At 44.9% G+C, this 19,749-nt stretch overlaps 1 protein-coding gene across 1 annotated transcript; it reads left to right on the top strand.

Annotated features, from left to right (window-relative positions):
- The first annotated feature begins 5,246 nt into the window (after positions 1–5,246).
- On the top strand, positions 5,247–7,763 carry LOC145363727 (uncharacterized). The gene has a single exon (XM_080218966.1). It carries the CDS (start codon positions 5,431–5,433, stop codon positions 6,103–6,105), a length of 675 nt encoding a protein of 224 aa, XP_080075092.1. The 5' UTR covers positions 5,247–5,430; the 3' UTR covers positions 6,106–7,763.
- Positions 7,764–19,749: the final 11,986 nt, after the last annotated feature.

Below are 19,749 nucleotides of genomic sequence, written 5' to 3'. Positions count from 1 at the left end.
ACACAGACACCATAGCTGAAGTTGGCCATTTGGCCCATCGAGTCTTTTAAGCCATTCAATGAGATCATTGACTCATCTGCCTCAGCACTAAACCCATGTCCTTTGATATCTTCAACATCTCAAAACCAATCAATATCTCTCCTGAAAATACTTGATGAGGAGTTGAGAATTCAAAAGCTTCACCACATCCTACATAAGAACATAAGAAATAGGAGCAGGAGTAGGCCATCTAGCTCTTCGAGCCTGCCCCGCCATTTAATAAGATCATGATGTGGCTCAGTTCCACTTTCCCGCTTTCTCCCCATAACCCTTAATTCCCTTGCCTACCAAAAACCTATCTACCCATGTCTTAAATATATTTAGCGAGGTAGCCTCCACCACTTCAACGGGCAGAGAATTCCAGAGATTCACCACCCTTTGAGTGAAGAAGTTCCTCCCCAACTCCGTTCTAAACTGCACCCCCCCCCCCCCCCACTTATCTTGAGGCTGTGCCCCCTAGTCCTGCTGTCCTTTCTGAGCGGGAAGAATCTCTCTACCTCTACCCTATCCATCCCCTTCATTATTTTATACGTCTCTATAAGATCCCCCCTCATCCTTCTAAACTCCAACGAGTACAGACCCAGTCTATTCAGCCTCTCTTCATAGTCCAACCCCTTCATCTCCGGTATCAGCCTAGTGAACCTCCTCTGCGCTCCCTCCAAGGCCAAGATATCCTTGCGCAAGTGCGGCGACCAAAACTGCACACAGTACTCCAGCTGCGGCCTCACCAGTGCCTTGTACAGTTGCAGCAAGACCTCCCTGCTTTTATATTCTATCCCTCTCGCTATAAAGGCCAGCATCCCATTCGCCTTCTTGATCACCTGCTGCACTTGCAGGTGACTGAAGAAACACCCCTCCCCCAACTTATAGCTTTCTCTCCATCTTCTTATCTGTTCCACATAACCCTTGACTCCCTTGTCAATCAAAAACCAGTCCAACTCATCCTGGAATATATTCAATGATCCTCAGCCTCCACTGGTCCCTGTGGAAGAAAAATCCAAAAAACTAACAACCCTCTGAGAGAAGAGATGATGCAAATATGTAATGAAGCTTCACTTCCATATTACATCTCTATGGATTCTATTTAAAAATGAAAGTGGATGGGCACTTCAAGGAAATAAACTTTCTGGAGAACGAATATACAGAATGGGAATGGAACTGGAATGTTCAACACAGAGTCAGCATGGACTCAAGTTACCGAATGGACTCCTCCTGTGCTGTAATGACTCTATGACTCAAAATATATAATGTAGCTGCAGCATTATGCTTCAAGACAAAAAAATGTACTTTATTACAGAACCATAAATAATACATCTAACCTATACCATATAGCAACACTAGACATACCTGTGTCCTATATTAATTTACTGTCCCCTTAAATGTCAGCCATCTCCTGGGGAATTCAGCCCATTAATTGTGAACATTAGGAAATAGACCATCCTTTTAAACAAATGAATGTGTCAAGCTGAGGGAGCAAAGGATGTCAATGTCAAAAGAAAAAGAACAAAAACAGCCCGGGAAACAGGCCCTTCAGCCCAACGAGCCCGCACCGCCATTTTAACATTACCAGTCCCCTTCTCCACCCATGACCCTTATCTATTGTTTATGGCATTCCACATTGAGGGAAACTAATTTAGGGACAATTTATTACCTCCAATCAGCCTAATAGCACGTCTTTGGGGTGTGGGAGGAACCCGGGGAAAACCCACGCAAGCACGGGGAGAATGCACAAACTCCCACAGACGCTGGCCCAAATCCATGTGTCTGCACAGCAATCAGCGATAGTCACTGAGCTGTCGTGTTGCCCAGCATCTGGTCCCAGTTTAAGCACACACTAACGACATGAAGCACTAGGCCATTCTCAAACATTCAAGTGCAGCCCAAGTACGACCCATCGCGTGTATGCCCCTCGTTGGACAATAAGGCGGACCAACTTAAAAGCTGTGAATTAAAAGAGAAAAACATTATTATCATATCACATCCTTTTACATTACCAGGGACATCCCAGTGCTAATGAACCTTATTTAAAACAATCTCCTATATCCTCCCATCTCCAACCCACTCATGTGCCTGACTAAGTTACTCTTAAACAACTCCAGCGTGCCTGCCTCCACCACCTTACTTGGCTGACCATTCCATATCCCCACTACCCTCTGTGTGAAAAACCTCCCTCTATTATCTGTGTTATACCTCTCCCCCCTCACCTTAAGCCCGTGGCCCCTCATACTGTGTGTCTCTAACATAGGAAATAGCTTACCTCCGTTTACTCTATCTATACCCTTCATAATCTTATATACCTCTATTAGATCCCCCCTCAGTTGCCGTCTTTCAAGGGAAAACAGCCCCAGTTTGCTCAATCTTTCCTCATAACCCAGTCCTTCCATACCAGGCAACATCCTGGTAAACCTCCTCTGCACTCTCTCCAGAGTCTCCACATCCTTCCGGTAGTAAGGCGACCAGAACTGGACTCAGTACTCTAAATGCGGCCTAACCAATGTTCTATACATTAGACTCCAGCTCTTAGATTCTATACCCCTTCCTATAAAGGCTAACATACCATAGGCAGAGTCTGCACCCTCCCCGGATTCACTTCCTTTCCCTTCAGTTGCTTTCCCCCAGAAAGAGAAAAGAAATGGAAAGGGTTGAAAAGAAAGTATTTTCCTCGCAGACGTTGTAGACAGGTGGAAGTTTGAGTCTGAAGCTCAATCTTCATTCAGAGAGAGAGAGCAGCAGCTTTGCTGGGCAGGAATGGACAAGCTCATTGCCCAACTTCCGCATTCAGACAATGGGAGGCTCTGATTGGTTGGAGGACCAGCGTCCTTCCAGTCCTCCAGCCTTTCCAATTGGTCAAAACCTCAGCATGAAGGTCAGAAGAGAATGGAATCGCGCTCTCTCTCTCTCCCCACACATGCGCAGCGTCCCCTCTCCCTTGGACATGCGCAGTCCCGGGCAGGGGGGGGGAGATCACCGAGCGGCTTCTCGCTCTGGCCGGAGCCGCCAGCCGCTTGTCTGGAAACCTTGGCTCGAGGAGGGGCAGGGGGGAGGGGCTCCCGGGTCCGCGCGGCGGACCTGCGCACTAGAACGCGGAGACATTCGCGGAGCAGGGTGATTCCTATTGGTTGATGTAGGCCGGGCTCCATTGTGCCTTCACAATGACTCAGAGGGGCCTTCCCAGCACACAGTGTCCCACTGGCAGCAATATCACTGGTTGCGGAAGCAAAACACTGCGGATTGGATACCAGCTCAGCGCGGCTGGCTGTCAGAGCCCCGCCCACCCCTACGTGGGCTCGGGTTCCGCCCCCTCATTGTCTACATGCGGGAGATTGACCAATGGCAATGCGTGGAGGACCGAATGGGCGCTGATCTTCCAGCCAATCAGAGTCCGGACCTTGTATAAATGGCCGCGCGGAGCTTCCTGTGGACATGAACGTGGGGGTTCGATGAGTAAGTTTGCTGATGGTCCAAAAAATTGGTGTTGTGGTAAATAGCGAGGAGGAGAGCCTTAGATTACAGGACAATATAGGTGGGCTGGTTAGATGGGCAGAACAGTGGCAAATGTAATTTAATCCTGAAATGTCTGAGGTGATGCATTTTGGGAGGACTAACGAGGCAAGGAAATACGCAATGAACAATAGGACGCCAGGAAGTACAGAGGACCAGAGGGACCTTGAGGTCCACAGGAACAGCAGGACAAATTGATAAAGTGGTTAAGAAGGAAAAGGGATACTTGCATTTTTAAGCGAGACACAGAATATTAGAGCAGGCAGGTTATGACTGAGCTGTATAAAAAGCTAGAGTACTGTCTGCATTTTGGGTCACCACGATTTAGGAAGGATATGATTGTGCGAAAGAAGGTTCGGAGGAGAATCACCAGGATGCTGCTTGTGCTGGAACATTTCACGAAGAGAGGCTGGAATAGTGCTCCCTAAAGCAGAGAAGGCTGAGGAGGGACCTGATTTGAGATGTACAAAAATATGAACCCTTAGTTCACTTAACTTTAGCAGCTGGGTCAATATCCAGGGGACATAGGTTTAAGATCAGGGGCAGAAGATTTAGAGGGGATTTGAGGAAAAGGGTCAAATCTGGAACTCCCTGCCTGAAACGTAGAAGTGGCAATGCTAAGCATTTAGATAAGCACTTGAACTGCCATAGTTTATAAGGCTACTGCTGACCAAGTGGTGGAAGATGGGATTAGAACAGATTGATGTCTTGAGAGCTGGCACAAATATAATGGGTCAAAGGGCCTCTTGCTTTAAGTCTCTGAGGACAGAAATATGACCAGTGTGGTTATGTGATCAATATTGAATGGTCCTATAATAAAATCCATTCATTATTATTTCTAGTCTTGTAATATAGTATGGTGGCTACATTATATATTTCTAGTCAGTCTTTACAGAACAGGAGGAGTCCATTGGACAACTTGAATCCCTGCTGACTCTCTGTCGTGATGTGGGTATGCCGGCGTTGGACTGGCGTAAACACAGTAAAAAGTCTGACAACACCAGGTTTTAGTCCAACCTATTTATTTGATAATATACCCACAAGCTTTCGGGGTTAGTCCCTTCGTCAGGTGAATGGAGAGTTCTGGCCAGAACTCTCCATTCACCTGACGAAGGGACTAACCCCGAAAGCTTGTGGGTATATTATCAAATAAATAGGTTGGACTAAAACCTGGTGTTGTCAGACTTTTTACTGACTCTCTGTCGAGCAGTTCTGTCAGTCTGGAGTTGGTCCCATTCTGTAACCCTGCAGCACTGATCAAATCTCATTTGAAACCATTGACCATCTTTGCTTGACTACCCTCATCTGCAACAAGATCATGACCAATCACAACCCCACTTTATCTTAACTAATTTACAGATTGAGGGGAATAAGAGGAGAACGAATGTTTCATAAAAACTAGAATTGTATGTTCTGAATTTTGATCCTGTACTGAATGTGATTTCTGCTGCAAACTCCTTTTACAGGATGTCTGAAGTTTAGGATCCATATACAAATCCCACATCAAGATCTGACAGAGTCACAGAATTCATCTGGACAGAATATCATTAGCTTTTGAATCAGTAAGGAGAAATGTTCCCCTATTCTGTCTGCTTCAAAAGGCGTTAAACATCCGTGAGACTGGAAAAGCACCGAGAGAGAGAGGTGCGCGCGCGCACACACACACACACACACACACACACACACACACACACACACACACACACACACACACACACACACACACACCCCTGAGTGAGTGTTCGAGTGCACTGAGCGTGGAAAAAGCTTTAACCAGTTAGACACCCTGAAAATTCATTGCAGCATTCACAGTGGAGAGAGACTGTACCTGTGTTCTGTGTGAGATTTAACTGCTTGTTTAACCTGAAGAGTCACAAGGACACCCGCACCATGGAGAAACCGTGGAAATGTGGGGACTGTGGGAAGAGATACAAGTTCCCATCTCAGTTGGAAATTCATCGACGCATTCACACTGGGGAGAGACCGTTCACCTGCTCTGTGTGTGGGAAGGGATTCACTCAGTTATCTGCCCTGCTTATACATCAGCGAGTTCACACTGGGGAGAGGCCATTCACCTGCTCTGACTGTGGGAAAGAATTCACTCAGTCATCCACCCTGCTAATACACCAGCGAGTTCACACTGGGGAGAGACCATTCACCTGCGCTGACTGTGGGAAGGAATTCACTCAGTTATCCAGCCTGCTTCAACATAATCTCACTCACAGTAATGAGCGACGCTTTAAATGCTCTGACTGTGGGATTGGATTCAAAAGCTCCACGGGACTGAGGACACACCAGCGCATTCACACTGGGGAGAAACCGTTCAGCTGCTCTCAGTGTGGGATGGGATTCACTCAGTTGTCCAATCTGCAGAGTCACCAGCGAGTTCACACTGGGGAGAGGCCGTTCACCTGCTCTCAGTGTGGGAAGGGATTCAGAGTTTCATCCCACCTGCGGAAACACGAGCGAGTTCACACTGGGGAGAAACCATTCACCTGCTCTCAGTGTGGGAAGGGATTCAGAGTTTCATCCCAGCTGCTGAGACACCAGCAAGTTCACGAGTGATTCCAGGGGGTTGGATTCTGCTGTTATTGTTTCTGCTCTCAGTTATATCCAGAACTGTATTTTGTTCATTCTCACAGTTGGTCAATGGGGAGGGTCAAAGGGTTTCTTTCTGCTAGACTGGCAGGTCTCAGCCACCAGTGGGCTGATGCTCTTTGAGTCTTGTTGCGAGTACCTGGTTTCAAATTTCACAAGAATCACCAGAGTGACAGGGTGTTAGGAAGTTGAGAGGTATTTAGTCAGCATTTCTGTTTGAAACCCCTCCCCAATGCCTCCCTTGTAATTGTTTATTGTCTCCACTTCCTCCACCCTCAGAGGCAGTGAGTTCCAGGTCATTACCATTCACTGCATTAAAATATCCTTCCTCACGTCACCACCCCCCCTACATCTCTAACTCAAAACCTTAAATCTGTGATCCCCTCACCCTTGTCCCATCAGCGAAAGGGAACATCTTTTCTTTGTCCACCTTATCTAAACCTGACAGAATCTTGTCTATCTCTATCAAATCTCTCCTCCATCTCCTTTGCTCCAAGAGAGCAATCCTAGCCTGATATTGACAATAAAGAACAAACTAACAGAATATGTTAATACCTGAAATCAAATGGGAATGTTGAATTTCTGTTTGAAAGATGTTGTGAATATATTGTCCTGGACATTAATGGAATTGGAATAACTCACCTTGGGTGTGATTGAATGGAATATATCAATCTGGTATCCACCTACATTCGAGTGAAAGTCTGGAATGTGTAGCTAGAAATCCCTCCCTAACAGCACTGTGGGTGTACTTACACCTCAATCATTATAGCAGTGGATTCAGTGACCATGGCTGAGGCATCTACATACAGCCATTTCTTCTGTTATAATTAAAGGACTGCAGGTTGAATATGAGGCATTATGGGACTGGACTATCATAGAAAACTTACATCGAGTCTGCACCAACAATCCCACCCAGGGCCTATCCCCATCCCTCCACACATTTACTCCACTAATGCCTCTAACCAACACATCCCAGGACACCAAGGGGCAATTTAGAATGGCCAGTCAGCCTAACCAGCATATCTTTGGACTGTGGGAGGAAACCGGAGCATGCGGAGGAAACACACACAGACTCAAGGAGTACGTGCAAACTCCAGACAGATAATGACCCAAGCCGGGACTGGGACCCAAGTCCCTGGAGCTGTGAGGCAGCAGTGCTAACCACTGTGCTGCCCCAAATCATGACCACATTCTTGTAACTGCTCATATTTTGCAATCACGGACCATTAAAGCTGCTTAGCAGGGCCCTGACAGAGGACCTGGTGAAAATATTTACTCAGAATGAGTTAGAATTCAACTTATTCCAGGACCGACTGGTGCTCAGCAGTTGAAGTACCGAAATCTGTGAAAAGTGTGTCTTGGTGGTGGGTAGTTGGATAAGAAGTTAAGAAGCACTGTCAGGCATTGTTTACGTTATTTTGCCATAAATCTGTGATCAGAACTGTGAGGGATTTGTGACCCAATAGTCGGCGAAGGAATTTGAAATAACTAAGACTTTTGTCCTGTTGGCACCTCAACCCCAGATAAAGAATAAAGATTTTGCAGGTGGTAATTTTTCAGGTTTGGATTTTACATCAACACGGACTAGATATTGCCCATAAAATCAGGCCTTGGAAGTTGGCTTAGTGGTCCACTTTGGTAGGAATAATGGTAGGAAGGACTATTACTTACGTGGCGAAAAACTGCAGCAGGCGACGGTGCAGAGGGACCTCGGGGTCCTTGTGCATGAGTCGCAAAAACCCAGCTTGCAGGTACAGCAGGTGGTCAGGAAGGCGAATGGGATGCTGGCCTTCATAGCGAGGGGGATTGAATATAAAAGTAGGGAGGTCTTGCTGCAGCTGTACAGGGCACTGGTGAGGCCGCAGCTGGAGTACTGTGTGCAGTTTTGGGCGCCGCACTTACGCAAGGATATTTTGGCCTTGGAGGGAGTGCAGAGGAGGTTTACTAGGCTGATACCGGAGTTGAGGGGGTTGAGCTATGAGGAGAGGCTGAATAAACTGGGCTTGTACTCGTTAGAGTTTAGAAGAATGAGGGGAGATCTCATTGAGACATATAAGATGATGAATGGGATGGATAGGATAGAGGTGGAGAGACTCTTCCCGCTCAGAAAGGACAGTAGGACTAGGGGGCACAGCCTCAAGATAAAGGGGGGGGTGCGGTTTAGAACGGAGTAGAGGAAGAACTTCTTCACTCAGAGGGTGGTGAATCTCTGGAATTCTCTGCCCGTTGAAGTGGTGGAGGCTGCCTCGCTATATATTTTTAAGACGCGGGTTGATGGGTTTTTGATAAGAGAGGGGATTAAGGGTTATGGGGAGAGGGCGGGAAAGCGGAACTGAGCCACGACAGATCAGCCATGATCTTATTGAATGGCGGGGCAGGCTCGAAGGGCTAGGTGGCCTACTCCTGCTCCTATTTCTTATGTTCTTATGTTATAATAAAGGATCTTGAATCTTATTTTATTCAAGGAGTTGTGAGCTTGTAGTGCTTTGTTGCTTTTAGAAGCTATAGCTGTGAGAGAGAATGCTGAGGATTCCTTGTTTGAAATTTACGAGCTGTGAGAATCTGTGTGTTTTGTTTGTTTATGTGGATGTTTGTAGATGTGTTTAATCATTGTTTTGGGCTGCATTTGTTAAGGTTTATCCTTCTGGGGAATTAACCTTATCTCGAGTCTTTAATTAAAAGCATTTTTGGAAATTTAAAAACAGAATCACAAGAACGCTTAAGGAATTAATTTTGGTTATTGTTGTTGTAAAGCACATTCTAAGTTTCTCTGCTTGTGTGTGGGTGATATTTGTGGGTTGAATGCCTCAGGCTTTGAAGTTTTCTGTGTGTGATTTAAATCAAACAGGTTTTACAGAAGGAAGTGTAATTAATAAAGCTTTTTTTTTCAAAAGTTATGAACCTAGAGCCATGTTTACTGGCCAGAGACACGATTCCAGGATCTTTTACTAAACATGTGGGAATTTTAATCTGGATATAATTCACACGTGAGAATGAGAGTTTTAATTTGTAATGGTTATTTAAAATTTGGGACATGTGAAATGATTCTGACCAATCCGATGGTGGATTGATCTTGGGGTAAACTTCCTGTTGGGTCCAAAGATTTATTCCTGACGTAATTTACACAATGAAAAGGAAAATTCTGGAATTGGATATTGAAGAAAAGAGTTCAAGAGGAGAGGTCATTAAATAGAAATGACTCCCAGACCGGATACAAGTTTCATTGGACTATATATAACGTATACATTCTATAACCATCCTGACTGGATTGTGTCGAGCTGAGATGGACTGAGTAACTGTACAAAAATTGAGTATTTTCTTTGTTCGCTGATGTTAGAGAATTTCAAAATATAATAAAGACTACTAGAACTGAGTGGATTAATTTAGAATAAGAATCACAACGTGCCTTAGATACATACCTTACAGAGGTACTGTTTTCATAGAGACACATATAACCGCAGTTAGAAGATTTAAACATGTATTTCAGATTTAAACACATATTTTTGAAAATGGCCTTGTACACCTTGGCCAAATGCAGGCTGCCCGGAGGGTAATGGGATGAAAGCTAAATTAGAAGGACCACTTTCTTTAAGAACAGTGCAGTCACAGAGCCCAGTTTTTATCAGTATAAGTCATGGAAAGTGCAAGTTTCCAAGCCAGCAAGAATGGAGTAATTCAATTTCTGTTGAATAGAAAGTGCATCGCAGACCTGAGAATGGAGACTTTTAAACACTACCGCCTATGTAATTGAGAAACAATGGGACCTTTGAACTCTATGACTTACATCGTAGAAGTTGCTAGGCGACAGAGAAAGGAAGCTTCCAGATTCTACAGACCAATGACTTCCCATGCTGTCAGAGGGCAGGATGTAATTGGCTAAGGTATATAACATTTATTAACAATGATTGACTTGTACGAACGAATCTTGGTTCTTATCTGGCAGGGATGAACCAGAGGGTGGGAAACGTGAACTTGGAAAATGTATAATTGTACTGACAAATGTCATGTAACTTCAGAGGGGTGCTGGACTGCCCAGCACATGAGCACTCATCTCCTGGTGTACACTGGTCAATAAAGAAACATCTTTCACCAGGATGTTGTCTCTGTGAGTCTTTGAATTAGCTAAAGTTTTGGCTTTACTTACGAACAAAACGCCGTAACAGGTTAAAAATTCAATAAATTGCAGATTGACAGCTCTCTGTTGAGTAATTCTGTCAATCTGGGCTGGCTCTCATTCTGTACCCATCCAATCCCATTTGGAAGTTACTGATCATCTCTGCTTGACTGCCCTCCTAGGCAGCAAGTTCAAGATCATCATCAATCACAAGTCCCTGTATCTCCTCCAACTAGAGCCATCCTATATATTGAACACATTGTTAGTCCAGTCAGATAGACGTGTATCTGTCTGGCAGCCTGCATGGAGATTTTCAGCTCTCTGTGTGTCCAGCACAGGAAGCAGTGAGCACGGATCTGTCAATCAGCACCTTCAGGAGAATTGGGAGGGTGAATATTAGATACAGCAGAGTGAGAATGGAGGGAGATTGTGTGTGGGATGGAAATTTACAGCTTTTGGGGAATGAGAGAGGAAAGAATGTTCATTAGAATCATAGAATTCCTGTATGTTATCAACCGTCCCCGAACCTTCACAAGGAATCTCTCTTCTCAGGACACTCCTATCTCTGACTTGCTTCTACTGCTGGCAGTCTCACAAAGCAGCTGCCTGATGCTGATACGAGAGGCTCTGCTGGGCAAGTTTAATGCTCCATGAGTGTGTCTTTAATGATTGAATAGCTATAGGACAAGTCAGCTAGGTCCCATGATGTTTTACATAACAGTTAGTAACACCCCATTTTGTTTTCATAGAACATCAGGATATATCAATATATATCACAGTACAGTGCAGAAAGAGGCCCTAGCCCCATATCCCTACATATTATACCCACTAATCCCTCTAACCTGTGCATCTCGGGACACTAAGGGGCAATTTCTTAGCACAGCCAATCAATCTAACCCGCACATCTTTGGACTGTGGGAGGAAACCGGAGGAAACCCACGCAGACACGAGGAGAACATGCAAACTCCACACAGACAGTGACCCGAGCCAGGAATTGAACCCAGGACCCTGGAGCTGTGAAGCAGCAGTGCTAACCACTGTGCTACCATGCCGCCCACAGTGTTATATATAACAATGCTGCCTCAGCCTTGGCCCACTCTAACACATACCATTGCCCAACATTGGCCGGCAGGTCAGACAACTGATCAGAATTTTTAAAATGGCCAAGAATGACCAAGTGAAGAATAAGGGTGGAAAAATTAGAATATGATAGAAAGCTAGCTCAAAGAATAAAGTACAAGTAGGTATTTGAAAAAAAAAGTTAACAAGTGGAGCGCTGGTCATACAGAAAGTGAAAATAATGAAAATGCGGAGATGGCAGATTGATTCATGCACTATTGCTTTCTCTGTCCTCTGGGAGCTGTTTATCTCCCTGTTCCCACACAGCAAGTCGAATGTTCTCAGCTCTGCAAGATTTCTGCTGAAGTTCAGCCCCTTTTGGATCAATAAAACATTTGGTCAATGAAGACCCAAACCACAAGTTCCCATCCTGTCAACCATCCTTACCCAGAGTGTAATCACAACAGGAATAAAAACAGGAGAAGTGTAACAATCAAATTCAAAATCAATGCACAACCATTAGGATTTAATTTAATGTTCATTCATTAGCAAGAAAACCTGAAGCTGACGGATTCTTACGGTCCACACCTTGAGGGAGAGGAAAACTCTCTCTGTGACCCCCCTCACTCAATTTCACTCCATTATTTTCAGTTCTGTTCTGGCCCCACCTGGGGTAACACCTACCCAATCTTTTCTTCTCATGAAGGAGCACTGTGAGTTCCAGGTTACTCACACCTAAGGACAGAATAGGTTCTATGGTATATATTCTATGATATAGGAGAGTTATAAAAAGCTGCACAGGGAGGCCAGACTCCTGAAAGAAATGGCATGTAAACAAGTTGATTAGAACCATGCAGGTTCAAAGTCAGAGATGGGCAACAATAGAATGTCATCAGGAAAAGAGGAACAGAGTTCCATGAAGTTTGATTGGGGAGCTGAAGGCTCTATCACAAGGTTTATAGCAGAACAACACCTCCGATTGTATAGTAAATCATAGTGCCCGTATAGTCCAGAAGGAGGCCATTTGGCCCATCAAGACTGTTCCAATTCTGTCTTACAGAGTCCTCACCCAGGCCATTTCCCCTACCCTATCCTCATAACCTCACACATTTACCATGGCTAATCCATCCAACTGACACATCCTGGGATAGTAAGAGGGAATTTAGCATTCCAAGTCCACCTAACCTTGACATCCTTGGTCTGTGGATAGCAACTGTAGCACCTAGAGGAAGCCGATGCAGACACGGGGAGAATGTGCAAACACCGCACAGACATTCATCCAAGTCTGGAATTGAATCCGTATCCCTGGCGCTGTGAGGCAGTAGTGCTAACCAAAGTAACACCCTATAATTCAGGCCAAAACTTTGTCTGAATTCAAGAAGAAATTAGATATAGTTCTTGGGGCTAAAGTGATCAAGAGATGTGGGAGGAAGGGGGAATCAGGATATTGAATTTGATGATCAGCTATGATCAAGATGAAAGACGGGGCAGGTTCAAAGGGCCGAGTGGCCTCTTCCTGCTTCTAGTTTCTATGTTTCTATCCACTGTGCCAGTGTTCAGTTCAGTTGCACAGTGGTTAGTACTGCTACCTCACAAAAGCAAATGCAACAATGGCTTTGGCATATGCTAGAATTGCTATGGCAGTTTGACACAGAGTCAAGGGCATCAGGAGCAAAATATACCTTGGGAAGTGTAGAAGAATGTGATGGAGATTACAAGCAGGTCCTTAATAAGATTTCTAAAGAGATTCAGAAAGGAAATAGCGAGTTGGAAAAAGTCCAGAATAAGTTAATCTACAATGACATTGGAAACCTACGTACCTTATAACTGAGTACAAAAATGCAGAAAATGCAGATGTATGGGATTGGGGGTGTTCTAGGGAATTGGATCAGGAATTGGCTAGCGGATAGGAGACAGAGGGTGGTGGTTGATGGTAAATATTCATCATGGAGTTCGGTTACAAGTGGTGTGCCTCAGGGATCTGTTTTGGGGCCACTGCTGTTTGTAATTTTTATTAATGATCTGGATGAGGGTATAGTTGGGTGGATTAGTAAATTTGCTGATGATACCAAAGTCGGAGGTGTGGTAGATAGTGAGGAAGGGTGTCATAGTTTGCAGGAAGACTTAGACAGGTTGCAGAGCTGGGCTGAGAGGTGGCGGATGGAGTTTAATGCGGAGAAGTGTGAGGTAATTCACTTTGGTAGGAATAACAGATGTGTTGAGTATAGGGCTAACGGGAGGACTTTGAATAGTGTGGATGAACAGAGGGATCTAGGTGTATGTGTACATAGATCCCTGAAAGTTGGGAATCAAGTAGATAAGGTTGTTAAGAAGGCATACTGTGTCTTGGCGTTTATTGGTAGGGGGATTGAATTTAGGAGTCGCAGTGTTATGTTGCAACTGTACACAACTCTGGTGCGGCCGCACTTGGAGTACTGTGTGCAGTTCTGGTCCCCACATTACAGGAAGGATGTGGAGGCTTTGGAGAGGGTGCAGAGGAGGTTTACCAGGATGTTGCCTGGTATGGAGGGGAGGTCCTATGAGGAGAGACTGAGGGATTTGGGGTTGTTTTCGCTAGAAAGAAGGCGGTTAAGAGGGGATCTTATTGAAACATACAAGATGATTAGAGGTTTAGATAGGGTGGATAGTGATAGCCTTTTTCCTCTGATGGAGAAATCTAGCACGAGGGGGCATGGCTTTAAATTAAGGGGGGGTAGTTATAGGATGGATGTCAGGGGTAGGTTCTTTACCCAGAGGGTGGTGAGGGATTGGAATGCCCTGCCTGCTGCGGTTGTAAATGTGCCTAGTTTGGGGGCATTTAATAGATCTGTGGATAGGTTTATGGACGAAAAGGGATTGGTTTAGGTTAGTGGGTCATTGTTTTTTAACTGGTCGGCGCAACATCGTGGGCCGAAGGGCCTGTTCTGCGCTGTAATGTTCTATGTTCTATGTTCTAAAATACAAAAAGTGAAGGGAACTGGTGGATAAGTTGCAGAATGGATCTGATTGCTGGCAGGTTTGCCCTGGGCAATCAGTGACATTGGAAACAGGGAACAGATGATAGGGTGAGTGGTGCTCAGAAAAAAGCTAATGCTGTTAGGCCAAACTTCAATTTACAGTCAGAAAATATCAGATCAAATGAAGAGTTAGAAGATGGGCGGTACGGTAGCACAGTGGTTAGCACTGCTGCTTCATAGCTCCAGGGACCTGGGTTCAATTCCTGGCTTGGGTCACTGTCTGTGTGGAGTTTGCACGTTCTCCTCATGTCTGCGTGGATTTCCTCCGGGCACTCCAGTTTCCTCCCACAGTCCAAAGATGTGCGGGTTAAGTTGATTGGCCATACTAAGAAATTGACTCTTAGTGTCCTGAGATGCGTAGGTTAGAGGGATTAGTGGGTAAAATATATGGGGATAGGGCCTGGGTGGGATTGTGGTCGGTGCAGACTCGATGGGCCAAATGGCCTCTCTCTCTGTAGGGTTTCTAAGATGCCAAGGGGAATTTGAGGAAGTGAATTCAGCCACAAAGTGACACCTCTCCTGAAGCAGACCACTCCCCATGTTTAGCTAAAATCAAACAACCTGAAACACAAATCAGTCACCAGTGAGGAGATGTAGTTATTGTCTCCAAGACCAGGAAAATTGAAAGCTCTCTCCCCTCCCCTCTGTCTTTCCGGTGGGCGATGCTGATGTGTGAGGTTAGCCATGATCTCTGCACTGTCATGATGTGGATGTGGCTAATCATGTGGATTAGCAATACTAAATTGCCCCTTAGTGTCAGGGGAACTAGCCAGGGTAAATGCATGGGCCTGGGTGGGATTGTGATTGGTGTAGACTCGATGGGCCGAATGGCCTCCTTCCACACTGTAGGATGATCCACAACCCTTACTGAAATTTGTTTGCCCAATTGAAGGAATACCATACATTTGAATCATAATTGTTAAAGCAGGGTGTTTGCAAGCATCATAAATTTGAAGAATTTGTTTGGAAAGGGAATAACAATTAATCTAATTTGAACTGCCATGACTTTTTGTTTGAAATAAATTGAAACTGTGCTAAAATGTGAAAGGAATGTATTTGGGTTTGAAACTAAGTTCTTCAAGGTTAGAATTGTGAAGGCCAAATTGCTCCAAAACAGAAAGATAAGGCTGCAGTTTGGCAGCAATCCAATTTCAACTTTCCAAAACATTTGAGTTAAAGTTGTTGAGATTATGTTAATAATACATTTCTTAAAGTATTTCTTTCAACTTTGAGGAAGTAGCAAATACTGGAAAATGAAATTGACTTTTAAAAATAGGATAGACAAAAGAGATGAAATGTGAGCAAAATTGATGAAAATAACACGAGAAGATTTTTAAATTATATAAACTGACAGACTTGCACACCAAGTTTCCTCTGCTCACTCCCCGCCTCTCTTAGGTTCTACAGAAAAATTAACCCTTTCAGCAGATTTTTTAATATAAATCTCCACACAGCCTTTGTTTTTTAATGTAACCTATGATTCCATATATTTACTCACTCAGATCTTGGCCAGAGCCAATTGGATTGTTTGTGTTTTTCAAACAAGTGATGATAGTTTCCAACTCTGAGTGAAGTCAGCAGTTTTGAGACTTAACGCAGAGAATAAAAGACTTTACCTTTCAGAAAACCTGCTTTGGATATTGGAGTTGATAAATATCTGACATGAGTTGCTATTTCAAGGATTTAAAATGGAAATTACCTGATGTTTAAGGGAAAAAACAAAGTTGATAATGCCTGGAATCAAATACAAATTTGGTGCAGCACGCTGACACTGTGGTTAGGACTGCTGTCTCACAGTGCCAGGGACATTGGTTCAATTCCTGGCTTGGGTCACTGTCTGGGTAGAGTCTGCATGTTCTCTCTGTGTCTGCGTGGGTTTTCTCTGGGTGTTCCAGTTGAAGAAACATGCTGGTTAGGTGCTTTGACCATGCTAAATTTTTCCTCTGTACCCAAACAGGCGCCTGAGTGTGGTGACTAGCGGATTTTCATAGGAACTGCAATGCAGTGTGACTATGAGCCTACTTCTGACTAATGAATAAACTGAAACTTCAAATGTTTTTAAAGTTTATTTATTAGTGTCACAAATGGACTTACATTAACACTGCAATGAGGTTACTGAGAAACGTTCAGTTTTTGTTTAAGGTATGAGAATATTTCAAGTTTTAAAAGATTCTCCAGAACTGTAGTTTAAAGGAATACATACACTCGGGTACTGATGAACATTCTGGTAAAAGGGAAGTATAGACAAGGTGAATGAGGTGACAGCTTTCTCTTAGAGATATTTGTGTCTTTATGAACTTTTTGAGGGAATTCAATTTGATAATCTGAGACATTGGGACTGTACAGGGGAAAATAAGCAAACACATTGAGATGGAAAACCCATTTGACCCTGACTTTTGACTTTATTTTGAAGTTTCCAGCAGAATTATAATTTCCAGCAGAATATATCCAGCTTAATATAAAAAAGGATAGCAAGAGTTTTTATAAATATATAAAAAGGAAGAGGCTGGCTAGGGTGAACGTTGGACCCTTAGAGGATGAGAAGGGGGACTTAGTGGTAGGGGATGGGGAAATAGCTGAGGTCTTGAATAACTTTTTTGTTTCGGTCTTCACGGAGGAGGACGTGAATAATTTGCCGGGTGTTAGAGATGGAAAGGTGGTAGGACTGGAGGGTCTCAATGACGTTATTGTTACTAGAGAGGAGGTGCTCGACAGACTGGAGGGGCTGATTGTGGACAAGTCCCCAGGACCGGATGGAATGCATCTGAGGGTTCTGAAAGAAATGGCGGAGGTGATAGTGGATGCCTTGGTGGTTATTTTCCAGACGTCGCTGGATTCCGGGGAAGTGCCGGAAGATTGGAAAGCGGCTAATGTTACACCGTTGTTTAAGAAGGGTGCCAGGCAAAAGGCAGGGAATTATAGGCCGGTTAGTTTAATGTCTGTTGTAGGTAAAGTGTTAGAATCCGTCATCAAGGAGGAAATAGCGAGGCATCTTGAGGGGAATTGCTTGATAGAGCAGACGCAGCACGGTTTCGTTAAGGGGAAGTCGTGTCTGACAAATTTACTGGAGTTCTATGAGGATGTGTCTAGGGCGGTGGATAGAGGAGAGCCGGTGGATGTGGTCTTTCTTGATTTTCAGAAGGTGTTTGACAAGGTACCTCACAAGAGGTTATTGCAGAAGGTTAGGGGACATGGAGTTGGGGGTAGGGTGTTAGCGTGGATAGAGGATTGGTTGTCAAATAGGAGGCAGAGAGTGAGGGTCAATGGGTGCTATTTGGATTGGCAGTTGGTGACTAGTGGGGTGCCCCAGGGGTCGGTGCTGGGGCCTCAGCTATGTACCATTTATATAGATGATCTGGAGGAGGGAACCGAGTGTATGGTGTCGAAATTTGCTGATGACACCAAGATTGGTGAAACGGCAAATTGCACGGAGGGTGTGGAGAGTCTGCAGAAGGATCTAGATAGGCTGGGCGAATGGGCCAGGAACTGGCAAATGGAATTTAATGTTGGCAAGTGCGAGGTGGTCCACTTTGGTAGGAATAATGGTAGGAAGGATTATTACTTACTTGGCGAAAAACTGCAGCAGGCGACGGTGCAGAGGGACCTCGGGGTCCTTGTGCATGAGTCGCAAAAACCCAGCTTGCAGGTGCAGCAGGTGGTCAGGAAGGCGAATGGGATGCTGGCCTTCATAGCGAGGGGGATTGAATATAAAAGTAGGGAGGTCTTGCTGCGGCTATATAGGGCATTGGTGAGGCCGCAGCTGGAGTACTGAGTGCAGTTTTGGGCGCCATACTTATGCAAGGATATTTTGGCCTTGGAGGGAATGCAGAGGAGGTTTACTAGGCTGATGCCGGAGTTGAGGGGGTTGAGCTATGAGGAGAGGCTGAATAAACTAGGCTTGTACTCGTTAGAGTTTAGAAGAATGAGGGGAGATCTCATTGAGACGTATAAGATGATGAATGGGATGGATAGGATAGAGGTGGAGAGACTCTTCCCGCTCAGAAAGGACAGTAGGACTAGGGGGCACAGCCTCAAGATAAAGGGGGGGGCGGTTTAGAACGGAGTAGAGGAAGAACTTCTTCACTCAAAGGGTGGTGAATCTCTGGAATTCTCTGCCCGTTGAAGTGGTGGAGGCTACCTCGCTAAATATTTTTAAGACGCAGGTTGATGGGTTTTTGATAAGCGAGGGGATTAAGGGTTATGGGGAGAGGGCGGGAATGTGGAACTGAGCCACGACAGATCAGCCATGATCTTATTGAATGGCGGGGCAGGCTCGAAGGGCTAGATGGCCTACTCCTGCTCCTATTTCTTATGTTCTTATGTTCTTATTAAATGGTGCATCTTTGACAGACAGTGGAATCCAGGATGATGATTTAAAATACACAGCACCATCCCTATAGACCCGATAAACCTTCCACAAATACAAAACAATGATTTGTGGGAGAGGGCAGAGAGATGCCAACAAGTAGGACAAAAGAACACTGTCTTGGTAGTAACAACATGAGAGACAATATTTAACATGTAGGGAAATGTGCGAAAATGGCTTATGAATGTGAGACACTGACAGAGGATTGAAGAAGGAATTGGAACACCAATACGAAGTTGCAGAAATGCTTTGTAAATTGTGAATCAACTAACATCCGAGAATACATGGTGCAGCTGCACTGAAGAATGAAGGGCGGCATAGTGGCACAGCAGTTAGCACTGTGCCGAGGACCCAGTTTCAATTCTGGTCTCGAGTGACTGCGTGGTGTATGCACACTCTCCATGTGCCTGTGTGGGTTTCCCTTGGGTGCTCCGCTTTCCTCCCACAGTCCAAAGATCTGTAGATTCGGTTGATTGGCCATAGTAAATTGCCCATTAGTGTCAGGAGGATGAGCAGGGTAAATAAGTGAGGGTATGGGGATAGAGCCTGGATGGGATTGCAGTCTGTGCAGACTCGATGGGCCAGATCATCATAGAATCCTACAGTGCAGAAAGAGGCTCTTCAGCCCATCGAGTCTGCACCGAACACAATCCCACACAGGCCCTACCCCCATATCCCTACATATTACACCCACTAATCCCACTGAAATACGCATCCCTGGACACCAAGGGGCAATTTCTTAGCATGGCCAATCAACCTAACCCACACATCTTTGGACTCTGGGAGGAAACCGGAGTACCCGGAGGAAACCCACGCAGACACGAGGAGAATGTGCAAACTCCGCACGGACAGTGACCCAAGCCAGGAGTTGAACCCAGGACCCTGGAGCTGTGAAGCAGCAGTGCTAACTACTGTGCTACCATGCCACCCAAGGTGACCTTTGCAGGCACTGAAATGATTTTATGATTCTATTGAGACTTGCTGAGCTATTTGACAAACAGCTTGACATGAGATGGTTAATATGGCCTGAAGAGTAAGAAATCGTTTTGAAATGA

The sequence above is a fragment of the Carcharhinus amblyrhynchos genome, unplaced genomic scaffold, assembly GCF_965287045.1.
Source record: "Carcharhinus amblyrhynchos unplaced genomic scaffold, sCarAmb.v2.hapA scaffold_39, whole genome shotgun sequence".
NCBI classification, from domain to species: Eukaryota; Metazoa; Chordata; class Chondrichthyes; order Carcharhiniformes; family Carcharhinidae; genus Carcharhinus; species Carcharhinus amblyrhynchos.
This window is presented reverse-complemented; position numbering and strand designations above follow the sequence as displayed.